Source organism: Schistosoma haematobium, chromosome 2 (assembly GCF_000699445.3).
Source record: "Schistosoma haematobium chromosome 2, whole genome shotgun sequence".
NCBI classification, from domain to species: Eukaryota; Metazoa; Platyhelminthes; class Trematoda; order Strigeidida; family Schistosomatidae; genus Schistosoma; species Schistosoma haematobium.
In genome coordinates this window covers 243,543-268,602 of record NC_067197.1, presented here as the reverse complement: position 1 = coordinate 268,602, position 25,060 = coordinate 243,543, and the positions used below count along the sequence as shown (strand labels likewise).

The following is a 25,060-nucleotide window of genomic DNA, read 5'->3' as shown; positions in this document are numbered from 1 at the left end:
ACAATAAGACACATACATTTATATGAAGAAACTATTAAATTCCTTTTTCACACCAATCAATTGTTAAAACATTGTTATTTCGTTTATTCTTTTACTTTATGAATAATTCATTATTCCTTATTACGTCCGAAGTTTCGTTTCTTTACGTTCATAGTTTCGTTTCTTGCACCGAGTAGTGAATTACTGGAATTCTCTACCGGAACACGTAATATCAACATCTTCTGTTAATATATATTCAAAACGAGATTAGACCTCCACAGCATTATAAACTGCTAGGATTAATATAGGTCACTAGACCTCTTATCCTTATTGCTGAAGACTTATCTTACAATTACTTTATAAACATTAAATTACATTGACAAGGGTTCAATCTTATGTATTATGTTTCTACTTCTTTAAATGATCAAACACTTTAAGTATATATAACTTGTGAAATGATTGATTCTATAGATAATCAATAAAATAAATGAAATAGAAACATGCAAAATAATAATTCTACAAATAATGATCATTTTAATGATTGTTATGAGGATATATCAAAATCCATTGAAGCAATTCAATCAAATCATTTAAATCAATCTATTAATAATAATGATATAACAGGAGATATAAACGATACAAACAATAATGAACTGAATTTAATGAAACGATCCAATTCATGCAAATTGGATTCATTGAACATTTCTACATCATTACCATTGAAACGATCGTTTCCATGTGAAAAATCTCAATATCATATTGGTTGGAGACCAGTGACTGCATTTATGACAAATTTACAATCAAAATTATTGAATCATTCAAATGATTTAAAATCGGAACAACCAAATCAATCCATTGAACATAAATCAAATATCAATCATTTAGGTCGATTTAATATTGGTTGTCCATCTGGATGTAATTCATCTATAGCTGATGTGACAGTTAATGAAGATTATGAATACTATACAGATATGATACAATCATCAGAATTATTAAATAATCAACAAAATCCTATTCAATCAGAATCAATTACATATAGAAATTGTCATCAATCACCACATTATATGGAAAATGATCATTTATCTAAAACTTGTACAGGGACTTCAAAAGCTCCAGTAATTGTAAGATTAAATGTTAGTGGTACAATATTTCATGTAAGACATAGTACATTAAAACGTGATCCATTTGTCTATGGTAAAATGTTAGAAGATGCTATATGGATTGCACAAACAAAAGAATATTATTTTGAAAGAGATCCAGAAGTATTTCGATTTATATTAAGTTATTTAAGAAGAGGTGAATTACATTTACCTCATGGAATGTGTGGTCCACTTGTTGAAAAAGAATTAGATGATTGGGGTATAGCATTAGGTTTAGATATTCAAAGATGTTGTTTAGGTCCAGTCATGGAAAGTAAATCAAAATTGGAATCTTTACATAGATTTGAAGAGAAATTAGAACCAGAAGCTGTACAACCAGATTATTGGATTCAGTAAGTGGATCAATCATATAATAATAATTTTACTATTAATCAATTATTGTTATTATTATTATAAGTTTATCAATTATTGATTATCAATGAATTGGTAAATATTAATATTGCCACCAAGTTTATGATTACTACACTTGTTTTTTTTTGATACTACTACTACTACTACTACTACTACTACTACTGCTACTACTACTACTACTACTACTACTACTACTACCACTACTACTACTACTACTACTACTACCACTACTACTACTACTACTACTACTACTACTACTACTACTACTACTACTACTACTTCCCTGAATGTAGGAATTAACTATTAGTATTATCATTATTCTTCATTGGTCAGCTAAATAATTTAATACACACAAAATCGTATTGGTAAAATATTTTATTTATTTATACAAATCAGTAGGTAGTTGAAAAATTAAGAGTAATTTAAATGAAATGAATTCACTTCACCTCACAATCTTGTTAATTGTGTAAAATAATATTATGAAAATTAGTGGTTGAAAACAATACTGGGTTGCAGGTACTTACCTACTTACTTACTTACTAACTTATGCCTGTTACTCCCAACGGAGCATAGGCCACCAACCAGTATTCTCCAATCCACTCTGTCCTGAGTCTTCCTATCTAGTTCTATCCAACTGTTGGTTATTCTTCTCATGTCTATCTCTATTTCTTGACTCAATGTGTTTTTTGGTCTGCCTCTCTTTTTTTGGCCCTGAAGATTCCATGTGAGGTCTTGTCTTGTGATGCAGTTCTGTGCTTTCCTCAATGTGTGTCCTATTCACTCCCAAAGCTTCTTCCTGATTTTGTCTTCCGCTGGGATCTGATTTGTTCTCTCCTATAGCAAGCTGTCGCTGATAGTGTCTGGCCAACGGATCCAAATGATTTTGCATAGACAACTCTTATTAAACACTTGTATGTTGTGGATGGTTGTTTCCGTAGTTCTCCAGGTTCTCGCCCCATACAGTAGAACTGTCTGGACATTTGTATTGAAAATTATGACCTTGCTGTTGGTTGACAATTGTTTTGAGTTCCAGATGTTCTGCAACTGTAGATATGCTGCTTTTGCTTTACCGATCCACGCAGGTACATTCAAATAATGAGCCTTGAAGTAGAATAAAACGCGCGTGCCGAATCTCATCGGCAACTACTAACTCACTTTACTAAAAATATTGAGGTAATCTACTTCGGATGCATATTTACGAAAAGAAACTGATAAGCTGAACTCCTCACCAACAATAATGGGAAGATTCAAAGATATAAATAAAACAACATAAGTGTCTTCGACAGGGTTGCTAATCGCACAGCCAATCCCCTTTTACTTGGCGTCAGGGCCAACAGTAGCTTTAGGAGGATTCCAAGTAGATCTATTTAACATTAATTTTCATAAAACTATTTAGTGTTCACTTCTATTTATTTCAATGAAAATTTCTGTAACTAACCACTTTATAAGATAAATTTCTATTTTGAATTGATTCATTTCAAAGGAACTATTTAGTGGAGATTCATTCAATTGAAGTGTTTGAATTTAAACACAATTCGATTATGATACGGTGTCAAACTATCAGTTAAAATAGTTTGATAGTAATATATAATACTGAGTACTTTTTAAAAGAGTAGGACGACATCTTAATAGTCTAAAGGTTGGGTAGTCGTGCACGAGACCGAAAGTCCTGGGTTCGAATGCCCTCTGCCAACAACACTTTTTAGAAGAGATTAATATTACTATTTATTCAAATTACATATACCAAAATGGTTGCAAAATCAGATGAATTCCAGCGGTGAAATGAGATCACAGGATAGACAGACATCATCATCCATTGCGAAACACTTGATTGAGACGGGTCATAAGGTTGATATCAAATCAGCATTTGTTGTGTTGTACAAAAGCCTTCAAGGACGTATATTAAGGTTCATTGAATCCTTGGCTATACGAAAACTGAAACCCCCTTTATGTGTTCAAAAATAATTTGTGCTTACACTTAACCTACCCTGGCAGTACTGATTTACTATCTAAAGTGGTAATCACATTTGTTTTTGTGTACTTTAATATTTTCCCTTTGTTGTGACTTACCTTTAACTTGTCTAGTTGACCTTTTAATTTTCATATATAAATGTTCTTAACAAGTATATGATGTGTGATCAGATTGTTCGAAATGTATTGCGCAAATATATCACAAAATTCTGATAAACTACGTCTTCTCATTGCATTATCGAAATATATTTAATAGTTAAATTCATGAGTCCACTAAAGTTAAACCATCATAGAAAACCTAGAAGCACTGGATGGCCGTTGCGTCCTAGTGTGGGAACCTTCAACAGATGATAAATGTTAGTTTTGTGGATTTTCTCGAGCTACTTACATCAGTGAAACAATAGGGTTCATTTTTTTCAAACCAACGTACATACTTTATATTATATAAGTGAATAATAATAATAAGAGAATAAATATGGGGGAATTATAACATCTTTTGCTTATCTTTATTAATAATATATAGAGTGTGCATATTGACTTTAAAGAACTAACCTTATTGTTTGGATGCTATAAGCACCTGAAGTGAATTCGTACAATACACGAATCCATATTAATTTAACACGTTATTTATTCTTGTTTTATCAACATAGGGTTGTGAAGACTGTTGAGTTTTAATTGAGATCATGAACGACTGAAAAACTGAAAACACTGGACGGTCCCTTCGCCCCAGTTTGGGACTCCTCAGCGGTGATCATCCGCGATCCTATATGCGGGATTTGAAACCGAGGACCTTTGGTCTTGCGCGAACTCAAGTGCTTTCAGGTTTTAAATGGTGGTCTAATATTGGTCGGTTCATGAACTCAACTAAAAGTCAACAATCTTCAAAACCCTTTACTGATAATTATCATGTATCCACTGGTGACTAGCTTTGAGAGGAACTTCTCTGAGTTCTAGTTAGAAGCCGTGACCAGTGGAGTTCAAACCTGTTGGGTGTGAGACAGATACCCACCGAAGACAATAAAACATGGTCGCTCAATATCGTGGATTGGTTGATATTAAACATTAACATCGTTGGATACCGGCTCAGTGGTCCAAACGTTTATCGTTTGCACCAGAGAATGAAGGCCCTGTGTTTCGAATCCCACTTGTGGAATTGTGGATGCGCAGCAGTTCGTTCTGTCCTACTTTATTGCAGCGAAACGTGGCCGGTAACAGTAGAGGATATTCATAGGTTTCTAGTATTCGATCAGGTGTCTTCGAAGCATTGCTCGTATATCCTGGGACCATCGAGTAATTAATGCAGTTGTTAGGAAACGGATACTAGGTAAGGATAACAAATCAATTGATGAAGTAGTGAAACTTCAACAGTTGAGATGACTGGGACACGTGTTACGTATGTCCAACCACCGACTGCCCCGACGAGCGATGTTTTGTGGTGTAGGAGTAGGTTGGAAGAAAGCTAGGGGCAGTCAGACCAAAACATGGCACAAATCCATGAAGTCACTGACAAGTGAACTGAGCCATGTTGGTAGGTGTAGACTACCTGATTGGGATCCGCGAGATGATAGCAACCGATGGATAGAGACCTTGAATGACGTGGCCCCAAAGTCGTTTGCGATTGGGCGAGTGCATCCACTCTTTGTGTTCTCCCAAATTCTAATCTTCTGAATTCATGTTCCTTTTATCGTCTTTCCAAATTTATTTCACTGGATTATACTCCTTGGAAAACATCTTCAAGCCCTAACGTTTCCGATTACTGTTTATACTCTTACTACCTCTACCACTAAGGGATTTGAATCGACAATTGTATCTGTGTACTAATGTGGTGTGGCAACTCGAACTGATGTGCGAACCTACGAAGTTCTACGTTGTTACTAACTGACTGAGGTGTATACACGCTCTATCTTCCCTTAAACTGCGAGATTAAAATCGCTTCATATCTTTCTTTCTACGAACTAATCCTATATCCTTATATGCACTTTTTCTTTTATATATTACCACCATTGAGTTAACTACTTCTATTAATCCGATGTTCATCTTGTTGTGCCAATGAGGTATGACAACTCAGACCGATGTATATATATGGTTGATCCTCTGTTGTAACTGACTGACTTATGTCATTGAACAACCACTAGTCATTTCTTACGATTAACATAATCTTCATTTATTATTCTTAAAAAAAAGAGATCAAGGTTATCAATTCCTACTTTATTTCATATTTCTCTCTTATTTAACTTGAAAGTATTTTCTTTTTTGTTAGTGGGTTAAACAGAGTCGTTGAACTTTTTTCTTTCTTGGTAGATTATGATATTTTAAAATTAACTTTTCAGTTGAATATTCTTATACAAAATTATAAACGATACAATCTAAATGTGAAATATACTTTGAAAAAAAAGTAGGTAATATAGGTCATATAAAATAACCAAGTAAGAAAAGAAAAACCTGATCATATATATCAGTGAATAGTTTCAGTGGTAAAACATATTTTTAAGCAAAGAATGACGAAAAACCAATGAATTCCTACTAAGTCTATTACACTAATAGATTCTCGTAAACTTATTCCATCGGGCACGAAATATGATGAACAGCGAAAACAAATCACATTTAGTTTAAGTGAAAGTCTAAGGAACGACCGTGAGCAGTGGTGTGCAATGAAAGCAAAGGAGATGGAAAAGGCGGCGGTTGTAGCTAACACTAGATAGCTTTTCGGACTAATAAAACAAGCTGGAATTAAGAAGTTAAGTGTAAGCGATACAATCTCGAAAAAAGATGACACTGTTATCTTTTTTGAGCCCAGATGTTTAAAAAGATGAGAGGAACACTTAAAGGAAAAGTTCAGCTGGCCTTCAGCTACTCTACAACTACCCACCATTCCCAGACAGTGTGAATGGAACAATGAAGTAGGTCACCCGACTCAAGCTGAAGTTTAAAAGGCTATAGCTAATCTAAAACGAGTAAGGGCAGCTGGTCCAGATGGATTGGCTTCAGAGGTTTTTAAGGATGGTGGTCCAATTTTAGCGATCATGTTGACTAGTATTTTAGCGAAAATCTGGGGGTTGAACGTAATCCCGTCTGACCGGTCGCAATTACTGGTCGTCCCAATATATAAGAAATGATCGAACTCATCCTGTGATAACCATAGAAGGATTAGTTTGACTAATATCGCATCTAAAATACTAGAATCAATTATTATCAGACGCCTAACTAAGACTCGTGAACTGCAAACACAAGAAAACCAGGCTGGCTTCAAACCTGGTCGTGGCTGCATCAATCACATATTCACTATTCGTCAGGTTCTAGAACGCAGGCATGCTTATCGGCTTCCGACAATGGTCATTCTTGACTTGAAAGCAGCATTTGACTCTGTAGACCGAGAGGTTCTGTGGCAGTGTCTGTCATTGAAAGGCGTACCTCAGAAGTACATAAGCCTTGTGAAGGCTCTTTATCTTGTTATGCTAATATGATATAGCAACTTATATCGATGCATACCTATATATGGCTAATCCCATATTATAGTTAACTGGCAGACTGAAATAAAACATTAAATGTAATGAACATAATCAAATATTATTCGTTCATCTAATAAGATTTGAATATTAAAAAAGGTAGTATGTTAGTTGATTTGTATGTTATATATTTGATAATTCCATAATAGACAAATATGGATTCTGAGTTCATTTAATATCTTACTCTGTCTCATATCACTTAAATCTATGTCTTAGCTGTATACCTTTGAATCCTTCATGTTGCTGTTGTTGTTGTTGAGTGATAAACAATACAGAATGTTTCAATGTTAACTGTTTGAATTGATGATTTACTTAAGATAATATCACTATCAGATAATATTCTATTCAATTTTAAACAGAAAACTACTTTATGAAATCATATACTCAACATGAAAGCTAATCGCCTTTTTATTATATATATGTGTGTGTGTGTTAGGGAATCAAATTTCAGTTTTAACTGTATAGAAACGGTCGTTTTGAAATTGATACATTTCTTAATAAAAAGTAAAAAAATATTCCAACAGATTAAAGTGATTATTCATTAAATGAATACAGTAATTGTATTTCTAACAAGGTTTCGTAACTTCATATGAGTCACTTCTTCAGAGTAAATAAATAATCAAACATTAAATGAACACAAATTTAAATAGTATAAGAAGAAATAATACAGGATATATTTGATACAATTAAAATCATAATAGATCTGAATATTTTAATGTTAAGTTATTCTTAATGATAAAGATGAATTTGTATAATCTGTCATTGTCAGAAGGGATTTTGTGGAGATTTTTTAAAAATTACACTGATTGAAATCATGAGACAATTGAAGCTAGACAACCATGGAAAATCTGGAAGCACTAGATGGCCGTTTTGTCTTAGTATGGGACTCCTCAGTAGTGCGCATCCACGATCTAGAACCCCGCGAGATTCGAAGCCAGGACCTACTAGTCTCGCGCCAGGCGCATAACTAACTAGACCACTGAGCCGGCATCCAATGGTGTTAATGCCTAACTTCAACCAATCCACGAAGTTGCGCCACCGTACACCATTGTCTTCAGTGAATTCCTATCTCACAACAGACCTGTCATTGTATTCATTTGTGAGTCAGAGTGTGGATATGAAAAATGCACGCATTTTTAATATGAAGTAGTAGGTTGAGATTTGAATATTAAATAATGAGTTGTTTAGATCTCAACTTTATCGGATCATTTCCTAGACTCATGGATTTTAATCAATAACTATTCTGTATATATTTTTTTCATAACTTACGACCGCGGATTAGATGGCAGTGACTTATCGATCGGATCAAAGACGTGTAAAACACGTGCAAGCAGCCTAGAGTTCTGATTGGCCTTGCTTCCGGCCTAGCCCAGCCAGTTAAGTCCAGAACACCAATCTCAGCCTCTGCAATATGAATTCTTATACTTCAAACATACTGGGTTTAAATACCAACCAGAAAGACCACATCGTACCAATAAAATATGAAACAACATTTGTACAAGAATTAGCCCGATGTGGCCGTAAATGTGGGAGATAGTAATTGATAGACAGGCCATAACTCAAGAATGATAAATCGTACAATAATAGTTCATAGGTCAAAATAAAGCTCATAATGAGAGGGACATGAATATGCATAGTTTAGTTAAATAACAATCATACGATAAAAATATGCGCACAGTATTGGTCCATGAATGGATCCCAAAAGTTACCATTCATTATGTTTATCGGGTCTTAACAATTTTCGATTTAGTCGTTTCTTTTACTGAATCTGATATCTTTTATTACATTGACTCTTTATATCTTTGTTCATTATTCTTGTTTTTCATCAATGTATTATCGTGATTAACCTATTGAATGGATACATCATAATTATGTTATTTTTTGTTTCCAAAAATACCATTTATCTAATATGAAAATTCTTAATGCTACGAAATGATATAAGAAATAAGGTATTTGGGCTTATTCCCATGGTACATAGACTTTTTTCTAAAGCTACTTATCATAACTAAGTCCTTTAAAACTATTTTGTTTTTCATAGTAACCGTCAAAATCTTAATGTTATATGTTCAGAATCTTTCAACTCTGAAATCATCTAAGCTTCCAAACATACAGTAACTATTATTTAGACAAATGTTTTAGGAAAAAAGGATGAGAAATCATGGGAGATAGATTCAAATGAAATTCGACAGTGCGGATAGCAAGACTTTATGGAAGCTTCTTTGGCACTATAGTGTGCTTGAGAGAATTGTCAACATCATACGGAATTCATATGACGAACTACATTGCAACGTCGTGAATGGAGGACAGCTGACAGATGCATCCCAGGTAAGGACAGGAGTCAGGCAAGTCTGTCTACTCTACCTCTTCCTCTTTCTTCTGGTGTTCAACAGGATTGTGAAGATATCCACATTTGAGAGGAAACATGGAATACAATGGACAGTTTGGATGGATCTGGACGATTTGAACTCCACAGATGGCCAAGTCTTTCTATCCTATGCACACGAACAAATGCAGATGAAGACAACTCGTGTAGCAGCAGCTTCTGAAGCAGTAAACCTCAACATACACAGAGAAAAATTCAAAATCCTGAAATATAACACTGTGAACATCAACCCAATCACATTTGATTGAGAAGTTTTGGAATATGTGGAAACTTTCACATGCCTGGACAGCATCATCGATGAACATATAAGATCTAATGCAGACGTAAAGGCGAGGACTGGCAGAGCAAGAGCCGCACTTCCACAGTCTAAGAACTGATGGAACTCAAAACAACTATCGACTAATATCAAATTGAGAATCTTTAATATGAACGTCAAGACAGTTCTCGTGTACGCATCCACGATCTCGCCTCCCGTGAGATTCGAACTCAGAACCTATCAGTCTCGCGTCAGGCGCTTAATCATTAGACCACTGAGTCGGCCGTCATCCAACGGTGTTAATGTCTAACTTCAACCAATCAACGAAGTTACACCACCGTACACCATTTTCTTCAGTGAGTTGATATCTCACAACAGACCTGGTTGAAACATATATTACAAAGGGAAAAAACAGTTATTACACATAATCACAATTGTTTACAATGTTATTATGTTGACGAAAAAATAGATTATTCATTCAACATGTTCTATAATGAGCATACTATTGATGATCTTGATAAATGAGAAGTAGAAAGTATGTTTACATATTTAAATCATGAATAAAATGATATAATTAAATGTCATTCAAGATTTTGGTTGGTAATTCAATTTCTAGGAGCTTACAATTAATAGTTAATAACAAAACACTTCTGGATAATCGCTCTCTTATTATTATTATTATTATTATTAGTAGTAGTAGTAGTAGTAGTCGTTAGATCGATTTCTGTGTGTGGTTAATTCACCAATGTAAATACTTCATTCTTTCGAATTTATTTGCCATTATTTAAATTCAAAATGTGTGATAGATGTGTGTGTGTGCGCGCTTGTTTATGTGATCACTTATTTGTGCTAACATGTGCGTATAAGCATGTGTGAACTAGAGAGAGAGAGAGAGAGAGGGATAGAGAGTAATGAAGTTTCCAATATTATCTTAACAACGTAACACACTAAATAACTTCAAAATTTACAAAATTCACTTTTCGTGGGTGGTTAGAAACAAAAAAAAACTTTAACAAAAAAAAAGTTATTTATTTTCAATCTTCAAATTAAACAACAACAAAAATTTGCATTGGAAATTTTCAGTAATTTTCATCTTGAAAAAACAAACAAAATTCGAAATGAGAAGCAACCACAACAACAACCATCATCATCACCACCACCACCAAAACAACAACAACAAAAAAGACACCAAAAAAAAGACTTGGTAATTTGCATAAAACTAGTAAACTAGATAAATGTAGTTTACAATGACAATTAATGTGTATTATGTTTTTGTTTTAATTTAATTTTTTCGGTCTAAATTAATATAAAACGAATAAAATATAAAATAAGAATATTCAATTATGTGTATTTGTTATAAAATTAATTGAAGTTAATTATGAAATCATCGTCAAACAATCAGTTGAGTGGAACTCGTCACTGTACATCAATTTCATTGATTATGAAAAGGCATTTCACAGTGTAGATAGGAGAACATTATGGAAACTTCTTTGACACTACGGAGTTCCTGAGAAGATTGTCAATATTATCCGGAAATCATACAACGGACTGCAGTGCAAGGTTGTGCATGATGGACAGATGACAGATGCATTCCAAGTAAGGACCGGAGTCAGACAAGGCCGTCTACTCTTTCCCTTCCTCTTTCTTCTGGTGGCCGACTGGATTATAAAGACCTCAAAATCTGAGGGAAAACACGGCATACAATCAACAGCTCAGAATCAATTAGACGATTTGGAATTCGCAGACGACCCAGCCATCCTATCGCATACACATGAACAAATGCAGATAAAGACAGCCAGTGTAGCAGCAGTCTCTGCATCAGTAAGCCTCAGCATACACTAGGGGAAAACCAAGGTCCTCAAATTCAAAGCGGAAAACAGCAATCCAATCACTCTCGATGGCGAAACTCTGGAAGATGTAGAATCTCTCACACATCTGGGAAGCATCATCGATGGACAAGGAGGTTCAGATACAGACGTAATGGCGAGGATTGGTAAAGCAAGGGCCGAATTTTACATATGGAACTCAAATCAACTTTCAACCAATATCAAAGTCACAATATTCAATACCAACTTCAAGGCAGTCAGTCCTACTGTACGGAGCTGAAACTTGAAAAAACTACTACAAACGTCATCAAGAAGGTATAAGTATGTATAATTGGTTGTCTACACAAGATATTCAACATCCATTCGCCGGATACCATCAGCAACAACATGCTACTGTGGGAGAGAACAAACCAGCTTCCATCTGAAGAGGAAATTAGGAAAAGACGATGGAAATAGATAGGACATACACTATGCAAATCGTCAAACTGCATCACGAGACAAGCCCTAACTTGGAATCCTGAAGGAAGGCGGAAAAGAGGAAGGCCAAAGAACACATTACGTCGGGAAATAAAAGCAGATATGGAACGGGTGAATAACAACTGGATAGAGCTGGAAAGAAATGCCCAGGACAGGATTGGATGGAGAGTGCTGGTGAGCGGCCTATGTTCCTTCACGAGGAATAATAGGCGTAAGTAAGTAAGTAAGTAATTATGAAATGGTTAGTAATACTCAATAATCATAGTTACAAACATAAAAGATTTTATATCATGAATAGGGATGTGAGTAGGTTGATGATAACTGGTATAATGTTTCATGCTTATTAGTATTTTTCATTAAGTTATATATAGATATTTATTCTTCTAAACTGATTTGAACCACTTCATAATTATACATATTCCTATCTAATCAGTTTACATATATCTAACTTGTATTATGGTGTGTACTACTTATATTGACGTAAGTAGTAGATGATGTTAATCGTGAACAGAAGGTCTGGCAACAGAGAGATAAGAGGATCGAACAGTAAAGAATAGAAACAGAATGCAATTGGTATGAAAATGCAAGAACAATGAATTCTGAGTCATTATGAGACAACTGATGGACATTTTTTACATTAAACATTTACTATATGATTGTTAGATTTTATTAAAAAGTCCTGTAATTTTGTGTTAAATACATTCGATTGTCCCCACGGGTGTTCTGCTCATTGCAGTATAACCTGAATATCATTCAATGATGTCTGAATGATAAGAAATGTCATGATTTTATAGTCTATACTTTCGTAAGTTCATATAGTTTTGATTCATTTACACCATTAGGATAGAACAATTTAACAATAAGATGTACTTCTTTTGTACGCACAATTCTGACTAGAGATCATAGATAGTAAGAGCTTCTGTTGTTTTAAGGAGTTGGATACGCAGATCTCTAAGTAGATTTAGACGAATTATATACACAAATTTAAAATCAGCCTGTGTATAAGTAAAATGATTAGAATCGATTAGATGTTCAAGAATGGAACTTTTAAATACTTTCCTCTCACCCTTGTAGAACCACACTGGGATATGTTCTCGTATATGAGTTGAAAGTGAGCGCTAGCTACAGCCTATTATTCATGTGACGCAATCCGGTATTATAATCTTTCGATCACATCACCAAGTTTATTCCTTGTTCACATATCCTGACGGAACTAGTGTTTACATATAAGATTGTCTTAAACCTTTCTTTCTACGAACTAATTCTTTCTCCCTGTATCATATTCTTATATATAATCCTTTTTTCTTATATATTACTACCATTGAATTAACTGCTCCTATGAATTTGGTGTTCATCTTGCTGTGCTAATGTGGTATAGCAACTTGAACCGATACATATATGTAGCTGGTCCTACTTTGTATCTGACTGACTGACTGATATGCGATTTGTACAACTTGATAACAAATTAGTTAAAAAGAGAGCCGTTCACTAAACTTTGTGTTTTTAATATCAGCACTTAACAGATAAGATTCTATCATGATTAAGGACTAGACAAATGAGCGAGACTCTAATTTATGGATAACCTTTGAACGAATCTTAAGTAACCTTGAGAAATATTAGCTAGTCAGCAAACACCCAGTATAGAGTAAAAATATGTTATACAAAACCAAAGAAATAAAGTGGATACACTTCTTATACGTGGTTCAAAAACTTATCCAAGTTAGAAAGAGGTTCGGAGGTTCTAAAATTCTAATGCATGCAGCAGAGGAAATCATCCATATGGCTACGGAATAGTTGGCATTTGGAGCCATGACAAAGTCTCAAAAACTCTTTCAACCTCAACCACATAGATTAAATATTGCCTGTGTGCACTCCAGCTGTGGAGTGCACAAAATGCTACTTGTGGATAACGACACGATGCATATAACCAAGTCTATATAGGAGTCTGTACGCTCTCCAAACATCCGTATATATTGTAGTACCTGGTTGCAACCAGTGTTACTGGTGGTTTTATTATCCAGTTCGCAATAATTGCCGTAATTTGTCTTAGTTAGGAATTATATATAGGGTTTTCATCACAAACTGACATCAGCTATAATGCCAGAAATTTATTTAGCCAAATGGATGAAAGGTTTTCGCGTTAAAATCCGAGATCTATTATCTTATACCTGATTGATTCGTCCACAAATTATAGTCCCGCCGTTTTATTTGTTATAGCCGCTCAATTATCGCGTTTTGTACAAAATTCCCTATGAACCGATCGTACGTTAGCATTAAGCACTGAAGTTGGTGCCGTAACCTTGAAACCTCTAAAACGCCTCTGATTGGCTCGTCCATAAATTACAGTCTCGCCGACAAATGATTGATGTTGATCATTATTTATTTTAAACATTATAATACACCTTTTAAACAATCTTCAAAATTAGGCAGATTTTTTTCAGTATTTGGTTTTATAAGATTAAGTTACTTGGTTTAACTTTTGTCACTGTTTGAATAACTTCCTTTTAACATTGTGCTTAGACTAGTAAAAGTGACCTTTAGTGATACCACATGACAATGTCAAATGTTTGCATTAAACATTAGGCTTTGATACACTGTGTTTGTTTCAGTCAGAACGCCTTAATTATCATATGATACATATCATATTTCATTTAATTATTCGAATAGAATCATAAATTTCTTATATACTGAATGACTTCAAATCAATTCATTCTTTGCTTTTCTTAATCCTCTGTAGTGTCGGTTGACATGTTAAGCTTATATGGCTTATTCTAACTTTCGGATAGCCCAATCTATTCATTCTATTTGAGTCACATTTAGACCTTGTTAATTATCTGCTTATCAATCGTCACTGTTTTTATATGAGCGCATAGGTGTGTGTACACTTCTTATCCGATTGCTCATCACATGTCTGCAGCCTTTTTTTGTGTGACTATAAATATTGATTAACGTTTAATCAAATGGAATTGGCTCATATGTCTTCTTCATCGCGCGTCGTTTTGCTTCTTTCTATTCTATTCGCTTCATATACAAAATATATGTATCTAAACGTCCATTCTCTTTATTTGGCTTATTCAATTCCGTTATTGACTAACGCGATTTAAGTCATTGGTTATATACGAGGATAGGCGATAACAAACATTCATATGATCTACTTGGAGTCACATCCCGGGCCACTAAAGTGGAGAGCCCTTCGACGAACATCGTCCAGTCTAAATGTAGACAAAATAAAAGGCCTCACTAAACCTCTATAATCATAAACATACACTTGAAAATAATACACTGCCAAAGAAAGGTAAACATTATAAAGTACATTATGTTATTGACAATATAAGTTAGAAAATTTTCGTTCACATTACCAATGATAATTGAATATAATTAGAAGGGGGTTTTGTGGAGATTTTTAGTAATTTAATAATTGAATTCATGAGTCAATTAAAGCTAGATCACCATGGCAAACTTGGACGGTTGTTTTGTTCTGGTATGTGACTCCTCAACAATGTGAACCCATGATCCCGCCCCGCGGGATTCGAACACTGAGCTCAAGAGTCTCATACTAGAACAAAACAGCCGTACAATACTTTCATGTTTTTCAGGGTATTCTAGCTTTAATTGACTCATAAATTCAACTATCAAATATTTATCAGTGAAATTGGGGCTCTAAATTCTATTAAGTATCATATGATCACTGAATATTGTCTAAATACAAACTACATTATCAATTGATTTAGCTTATAAATATAAGGTTTTCCTCCTAAATTGATAAAACCCATTTAATTCTTTTTAAACTCATGGTAAACATTTAAACTTCGCGCAGATATAAACATGTTCAATCAAAGATCATGAATTCTCTAGTTGATACATTCATTGAGTACATATTTGTACGATTATTGATCCATTCATATTCAGATTTTAGGTAAATAGATTCTAAATAGTCATCATTGTAAAATGTAACAAGATTATAACTTCTACGCAATTTCTATGGAAAGTTTTCCATCATTATAACAGTTTATTTCTTCTATCAAACATCCTCTATTCATTAGATTGTTCTATGATGTAATAATTAGATGAATTTTCTCTACATATTATATTTGTAAATGAATTATTCAAAATAGAGTTAAGACTTTTGTTACTTTTTCAAAATCTTGGCTGTGAATGTTATGGTATAAATGGAACTTGTTGAATGGAGTTTTGTTCTTTGAGCTGGATGGTTTGATTGTGGAGCTTTCATCGTTCATCTGAACGACATCGTCATCAGCACAAACTTCAGAGAGAAGTGAAGTGTTTGAATTTGTCCATATATGGTTCACAGCTTGTCCTTTAGACCTTAATTACCAGTCAAATCCCATGATATTTCCTCACTTACAACAATGCACATAGACAACTGCGGACACTCATTTGACTGGAAAAATGTGGAAATCTTGGATAGAGGAAATTCCAAAAACACCAGAGGATTTTTAGAAGCTTGGCACTTAGGTCGATCAGCAATCAACAAGCACATTGAAATCGATCCAATATATATATATATATATATATATGTAGAGAGAGAGAGAGAGAGAGAGAGAGGAAGCGAACATAATACCTGAGTGTTTACTTGAATGATTATCCAGACATATGTTCTACGAAACTTAATGTGTTTATGGAAACAGGCAAGGTATCTGGTAAGCAACGGTATGCTTGTACACAAAGTAGTTAGTTATAGAATTCAGTAAATAGATCTCCTTAAAACTAGAAAGAAAATAACTTTTGACATTTTATATTACTTACTTACCTATACCTATCACCCCTAATCGAGGAGCACAGGTCATCCACCAGCATTCTCTATCCGACTCTGTCCTGGACAATCCTTTTCAGTTCTTTTCACTTGCTATTAATCTTTTTCATGTCTGTTTTCAATTCCCGACGCAGTGTGTTCTTTAGCCTTCCTCTTTTCCGTTTCCCTTTACGATTCTAATTTAGTGCTTACCTCGTGATTTACTTTGTTGATTTTCTTAATGTACGTGCTATCCACTTCCAACATGATATCCTAATTTCCTCTTCACATGGAAGCTTGTTTGTTCTCTCCCACAGCAATTTTACATTTTATATTGCATATTTTAATTCATTTGCACTCAGTTATTAGTATGAGTGATTTTAATAAAGCGGACAAAGTAACAACACAATACGCCATGATTATTATTCGAAGTTATTTCACTATGCTCGTTGGTCATTATGTAGCTGTTTAAATACTGAGGCAAGCAGTTATGAATCCAAATGTATTGAGAATTTAACAGAAGGTTGAAAAAAATAAAATTTAATTCTCAGTCTGTGTACAGCATATCGATGGAGTATCCAGTCTGGGGATAGCACAATCTCAATCACCGGTTGTATTATCATTTAAACATAGTATACCGTAGAAAAAGAAAAGATTTTTATTCCGCTATTATATCTATTTAACTTTCATCATAGACTAATTCAAATGTATTTACAGTAAGCTCTGTTGAGTGTTTATGAGGACAATAATGGAAATTTCACGACTGATAACTACCATACTAAACTAACATATAAATGAAAAAGTATAAAACTTTTGATTCTGTTCACTAAGTGCATTTTCTGTTTAGTACAGTCTGTTTGGAAATGATTATTTTCATTAGTTCATCTAACTTACTGTTACTATGATGACATTTTTATGATGGAAAATGTATTACAAAGAGTAAGCTTTCGAAATGGTTCTATCTTAAGTTGTATCTCAGATAATCTAACATACGAGACATTTTTTATTCAGCTCATCGTTATTATTATTAGAACACATAAATATTAGTACAGAGTGGCACCGATTATATATGCGTCACACAAGTCACTTAATTTCAGCCTGTGCTGAAACACTGCCTGGGTGCTCAAAACGAAACAGGTGGTTTTCTCAGTGGGCCACACCCCGAGACATTGCTTGAGGGTCTAGTCCACAAGGCAGTGGACCAACTTTAAGAGATGCAGTCTCATAGTAGCTGGTGACTAACCATTGGTTCATAAACCATTTGTTTCTTTAGGATCCTGCATCCTATATGCACCATTGGTTAGGAATCAGGATTTTCCATATCCATGAACGCGGTTAAAGCTCCAGACATTCGCTTAACTCATCCACGTTTCTCAAGGCAAGACGTGAAGAAAATCCTACTTGTAACAGACTAATAGAAGCTTAGCTTATATCTGCTCAATTTTAACAGTACAGGTCAGATGAGTTGTTGGTCAAGTCTCGAATATTAAGCTATAGAAGGAATAGTGGGAGTGGAAATGGTAAAATCATGATTGGTTATTTTAACGCATAATGATTTTGATGATGTTTTGTTCTCTGAATTGGATGATTTGATCGTGGAGATTTCATCGTTCTTCTGAACGACTTCATCGTCAGCACAAACTTCTACCATCTATCTTATGTTTTCCATCAATTTATTATTGAATTTTGAAAAAAAATTGTTCCGCTTTTTTTCCCCTAGAACAGAATATCGATCTTCTTTCTTCTGTTTTCTTCCTTAATAGATCTTATCGTTGGCAATTATTTCGTGAAAAAATTTGGTCTGTTATAGATATATCACCAAGACTTATACATTCACGTTTTAGTAATTATAGACATAGAAAACAATATACACCTAATGAATTATTCTGTAATGATTATAGTTCAACAAGTGATCAATCAAATTCCAATGATAATCATAGTTTTAATTCAAATCAGAAATCAATAAATCCAATCAATCATTATTCTATTAGTAATGAACAATCTGATGATAGTTTAGAATCAAAATCATTTCATTTATCTACAACAATTCAATCAATTAATCATTGTTGTCATGAAAAAATCAATAAATATACAAAATGTTCTAGTTGCTATTCAATGAATAATCATGAATCAATTTATTTAATATGGTTAAGACATTTTTATTTTATTTATGAAACCTTAATTATAACATCCGCTGTTGGTGTATTTATGTTATCTACAGTGAAAGAATATCGTATCCCATTTTATATGAATATTACTGGATATACAGATGCTTATAATGATACCATTATTGATTATACAAATAATCATTTAGAAATTATCACTTTATTTAATCAATCAGATAAAACAAATTATAGTTATTTTACATTACCATCTAAATGGCTTGTACAAATGGATATTTTCTTTTCTATAGCTATTACTATTGATGTATTAATACGAATGATCTTTTGTCCATGTTTTCTAATTTGGTTCTTTTCATTATCTACATTGATTGATATTTTATCCTTAGTACCATTCTATTGTGAATTTATCTTTTATGAATTAGTTTATACTTATAATAATGATAATCATTATCATACTAATCCAGATTCAATATGGTGGTTAATTCGTATCCTCAAAGTAGAAGAATATTTTATCATTTTAAAAGTATTTGTTGTATTAAGATTATTTCGTTTATTAAGACGACATAGAGGGACAAGGGTATTATTTTATACTATACGGACAACTATTACAGATTTATCGATTATTATTATATTAATTTTAGTAAGTGCATTATTTTTTGGTGCAGCAATTTATTTCGTGGATCCAACATTTACCGATATACCAAAAGGTTTTTGGTGGGCATTAATCACTATGTCTACTGTTGGTTATGGAGATTTAGTACCAAATAATACAGGAGGTTATATAGTTGCTACAGCATGTATTATATTAGGTACATTATTAGTATCCTATACAATACCTGTATTAGTGAATCATTTTTTATTATATTATGCACATGCTGATCAATTATCTATGGTGAAACAATTACATCGTACTGCTAAACGTAAAATACGAAATAGAAAAATGTCACGTTATTTACAAAAAGCTTTATTCAATGCTAAATCTATAGTGAGTTCAACAATGACAAATGTCAATAACAATAAAACATAATGACACAGAGACACAGACACAGATACAGAAAAACATTTAATCCCTATTTGCTTTTTGTACAATCATTGATCATATTCTTCATCTCTCCTTTACTCATCCTCAATCTCTTTTTCTATATTTATTGAAATCTTTAAATAAACAACCATCAATAGTAGAAGGGTATAATGTAAAACAAAAAGAAAGAAAACAAAACAATACATGAAACACTCATTTACCAAATAACTACATATACACACATGTATATTTCGCCTGGATACTAACTCATCCCTTTCGATTATTGTACATTCTTTTCTTCTTTTTTGTTTTCTTTTTCGTTGTTGTTGTTGTTAGAATCCAATGCTTATTTTTTCTGGTTAGCGTTTCTTTTTAGCGAGTTAGTTTTCTACGGGATGAGGTCGCCAACTCCATACCCAACCCTCCTCTTTTATCCGGGCTTGCGACCGGCAGTAGCCCCCGGAGAGACTCCATGCGGAGTTAATCCAATGATTTACTCTCATCATAAATGATAATTATTTTTATGAATATAAATCATTTCAATCTATTTTATGAATGAAACTTTGCATTATCAATGATATTCTATTAAAAGTTCAATGATTTTTCTAGTGTTTTGATCAAACTGTAATTGTATAGAATCATAGTAACAAATGGATCACTAATGATTATTATTACAAAAAAATCTTATTTAGGATCACTTTTATAAATGGGTGATGGTTTAGTTTACAAATCAATATCTTTATTCAATATGATTCAGTGTTATCTAATTCGTTTCTTTTCTTTCTTTATTTATATGATGTATTATAAATAACTTTTTTTTAAATAGAGATAAAGTATAAATCGCTCTGTTTATAAGGATATCAAAGGTGTCATTGTGGTTTCTATTTTGTTTAAAACATTTCCTAAATGTTCACAATGGATTGATCACTGGTTGCTGATCACTTATCTTCTGTGTCAGATCCTTTTTAGTGCAGATCGGATTCTATCGATCAAATTGCAATGTAGTCACTAGTCTAGGGGACACAACATTGCATGCACTATGTTGAAATAAGATACTGGTTGGAGGTATTCAACAGGAAACTCTGAACCCAGGTTTCGTGCTATTTGATACTCGTCAGCAAACTGCACTTGTTATTTTTAAGGGAAATGATACTCCCTGATGGATTAGGTTCTGTGTCACCCAGCTTCACAGTCAAAGACGTTACCACTGAGCAATCCAGGCCCCAACTGACCTCCTGTAGGACTGAGATATATTCACAATGGATTGATCACTGTTTTGGTGATCAATTTCATCTGTGTTAGATCCTTTTTAGTGCAGATCGGATTCTATTGATTAAAGTGCATTGTAGTCACTAGCCTAGAGGACTCGACATTTCTAAGTGTTTTCACACATCAGACTCTTGATACAATTCATCGTTTCACGTTTCATCATTTTTTGCATAATCTTAATTGCAACAACAGTTTAATACAAATGAATAATTGAATTTTAACAATCAGTAAGAAGAATTAGTAAAAATAAACCATAGTTTATAAGTTTCCAATCACATAACAAGATGGACGCAGAATAGCACTAATTCAATAGCATTAGTACAAAACAGCAGTCCAACTCTCCCTAATTCTTAATGATTGTTTAGCCAAAATTATTTCTTGATGTAAACTACACAGTGAATAATCTCCAGAAATTTTGTTTTCGGCACGAATTGTATTCTATGAAATTATGGTGCACTGTGGTATAGTTGTTCATATATTTAGGCATGAGAATTTCTAATTAACTATTGTTCTGAGATGCAGGTTAGCGTAACTATTCCTCTTGTTTTTCCCCGTTGGTTCGTGGGAGAAGATACAGTTCGACAGCCGATCAACGACTGCATAGCAAATTATTAGACGAAGATATGGATGGACCAGTCAAACTTAAAATAACGAATCTTGGATTTTTGCACGAAATAGATTCATCTATGTAAGTAAATAGGCTTTTAGCATCACAACCGGTGTCAGTGCATCATAAGAAATTTAGTTCTGATTTTTAAACGTAATTACCAGCTCTGACCCTAATCCCAACATCTCACTCTAATTCATAATCCTGTTTTGACCATACTGAATAGTTGAATTCTCTTAAGGCTACTTTAGTATCTCCCAAAAATGGCTCATAGATTATAGTCTGTTCACATTTAACCAAGCAATTCCGATACCTTATCCACAAGGTCAAACAAATAATAACCGGACTCACATGTTACCATCACCAAGTTATATTAAATAGCCTAGTATATCAAAGACATTAATAAGTTACGATTCAAGTTCCCTGTATGTCAGAAGTTATGGCGAATGTCCATTCACATATCCTTATAGTTCACTTAGCTTTCTTAGTGACTATAATTCGAATATGACTGAACTCAATTCATTTCGTGTTGGTTCATACTTTTCCAGTGTTCAAAAGGTGCCAAGTATTCAGCATTTCCCGAAAATTTCCCCCATCATCTAGTGCGTAAATATTGTTTACTTACTTACTTACTTACGCCTGTTACTCCTCGTGAAGGAACATAGGCCGCTCACCAGCATTCTCCATCCAACCCTATCCTGGGCAATTCTTACCAGCTCTATCCAGTTGTTATTCACCCGTTCCATATCTGCTTTTATTTCCCGACGTAATGTGTTCTTTGGCCTTCCTCTTTTCCGCCTTCCTTCAGGATTCCAAGTTAGGGCTTGTCTCGTGATGCAGTTTGACGATTTGCATAGTGTATGTCCTATCTATTTCCATCGTCTTTTCCTAATTTCCTCTTCAGATGGAAGCTGGTTTGTTCTCTCCCACAGTAGCATGTTGTTGCTGATGGTATCCGGCTAATGGATGTTGAGTATCCTGCGTAGACGACTATTTGTAAATACTTGTACCTTCTTGATGGTGTTTGTAGTAGTTTTTTCAAGTTTCCGCTCCATACAGTAGAACTGTCTTGACGTTGGTATTGAAGATTCTCACTTTGATGTTAGTTGAAAGTTGTTTTGAGTTCCATATGTTCTTCAATCGTAGGAATGCTGTCCTTGCTTTGCCAATCCTTGCCTTTACATCTGCATCTGATCCTCCTTGTTCATCGATGATGCTTCCTAGGTATGTGAAGGATTCTGCATCTTCCAGAGTTTCGCCATCAAGAGTGATTGGATTACTGTTCTCCGCTTTGAATTTGTGGACGTTGGTTTTCCCCTTGTGTATGCTGAGGCTTACTGATGCAGAGACTGCTGCTACACTGGCTGTCTTTATCTGCATTTGTTCATGTGTATGCAATAGGATGGCTGGGTCATCTGCAAATTCCAAATCGTCTAATTGATTCTGAGCTGTCCATTGTATGCCGTGTTTTCCCTCAGATTTTGAGGTCTTCATATTCCAGTCGACCACCAGAAGAAAGAGGAAGGGAGAGAGTAAACAGCCTTGTCTGACTCCGGTCCTTACTTGGAATGCATCTGTCATCTGTCCATCATGCACGACCTTGCACTGCAGTCCGTTGTATGATTTCCGGATAATATTGACAATCTTCTCAGGAACTCCGTAGTGTCAAAGAAGTTTCCATAACGTTCTCCTATCTACACTGTGAAATGCCTTTTCATAATCAATGAAGTTGATATATAGTGATGAGTTCCACTCAACTGATTGTTCGACGATGATCCATAGTTTCGCAATTTGGTCTGTGCACGACTGATCCTTACGGAATCCAGCTTGTTGATCTCGAAGTTGGGCGTCTACTGCATCCTTCATCTGGTTCAGCAACACTCTGTTAAAGACTTTCCCTGGTATTGACAGTAGTGTGATGCCTCTGTAGTTTTCACATTTGCTCAGATATCCTTTCTTTGGAATCTTGACGAGGTGTCCTTTTTTCCAGTCCATCGGCACTTGTTCCTCCACCCCCCAAATCTTTTTGAATAGAAGGTGAAGCATGTTTGTGGTTGCTTCGATGTCTGATTTCAGTGCTTCAGCTGGTATGTTGTCGGGTCCTGCTGCTTTCCAGCTCTTGATTTTTCTGGTGGCCATTCTGATTCTTCCGTCGTTGGTGGATTGACATCTATAGGAAGATCTGTGTGTGCTGCTTCAATATCCGGTGGATTCATTGGAGCCGGCCTATTCAGGAGTTCCTCGAAGTACTCTACCCATCTGTTCTGCTGTTGTTGAATTTCGGTGATTGGCTTACCTTCTTTGTCCTTGACCGATCTTTCTGGTTTACTGTATTTCCCTGATAGTTTCTTCGTTGTATCGTAAAATGGTTTCATATTTCCTTCCCTGTCAGCTTTTTCCGCCGTCGTTGCTAGTTCTTCTACGTATAGCTTCTTGTCAGCTCTAATGCTTTTCTTCACTTGCTTGTTTGCTTCTATGTATTCAGCTTGTGCTTGGACTTTCTCTGCTCGTGTTCGGCTGTTGTTTATTGCTGCCTTCTTGTTCTTTCTATCTTTGATCTTGTCCAGTGTTTCTGTAGAGATCCATTCCTTATGATGATATTTCTTTAGACCCAGAACCTCTTGACACGTTGACGTTAATGCTTCCTTGATCCCTTTCCAACTGTCATCCATACTAGTTTCTTCTTCTTTCAGTAGATCTTGTAAGGCTTGGAACCTGTTGTTGAGAGCTATCTTGAATTCATTGAGTTTGTCTGTATCTCGAAGGAAGGCTGTATTGAACCTTTGTAGTGCTGTTTGTCCACTTGTCCAGTTCTTTCTTAGCTTCAGTTTTAAATTGGCTACAACTAGGTGGTTCTCACATCTTCCATTGTCCTTCGGAATTTTTTATTGATGCAAATATGATCTATCTGGTTCTCTGTAGTGTGGTCCGGTGAGATCCATGTAGCCTTGTGTATACGCTTGTGTGGAAATATTGTGCCTCCTATGACCAATTTGTTGAATGCACATAGATTTACAAATCTTTCTCCATTTTCGTTTCTCTCTCCCAGTCCATGTCGTCCCATAATATCTTCATATCCAGTGTTGTCTATTCCGACTTTGGCATTTAGATCTCCCATCAGAATAGTTAGGTCCTTTCTTGGGCACTTCTCTATGATTGATTGCAGCCTCTAATAGAATTGATCTTTAATGTCGTCGTTGCTATCATTGGTGGGTGCATAACATTGGATAATATTCATTAAGATCCCCTCCTTCTTTGTTTTGAATGATGCTTTGATGATTCCGGATCCGTGAGATTCCCATCCTACAAGTGCATTTCGTGCTACTTTGGACAGCATAAGAGCGACTCCCTGAGTTTGTGTGGAGCATTGTCCTCTTC

The 25,060-nt window shown here is 34.5% G+C and overlaps 1 protein-coding gene across 1 annotated transcript; it reads left to right on the top strand.

Annotated features, from left to right (window-relative positions):
- The first annotated feature begins 61 nt into the window (after window positions 1–61).
- Window positions 62–20,634, top strand: MS3_00005982 (uncharacterized protein). Its single transcript, XM_051214066.1, has 2 exons — window positions 62–1,471; window positions 18,426–20,634. Exons 1-2 carry the CDS (start codon window positions 480–482, stop codon window positions 19,810–19,812), a joined length of 2,379 nt encoding a protein of 792 aa, XP_051067187.1. The 5' UTR covers window positions 62–479; the 3' UTR covers window positions 19,813–20,634.
- Window positions 20,635–25,060: the final 4,426 nt, after the last annotated feature.

Bases quoted from the DNA above. Each gene is read 5' to 3' on its own strand.
- MS3_00005982 (XM_051214066.1), top strand. From the start codon at position 480: ATGCAAAATAATAATTCTACAAATAATGATCATTTTAATGATTGTTAT. The intron at 1,472-18,425 runs GTAAGTGGATCA...CTTCCTTAATAG, and splicing joins CAACCAGATTATTGGATTCA to ATCTTATCGTTGGCAATTAT.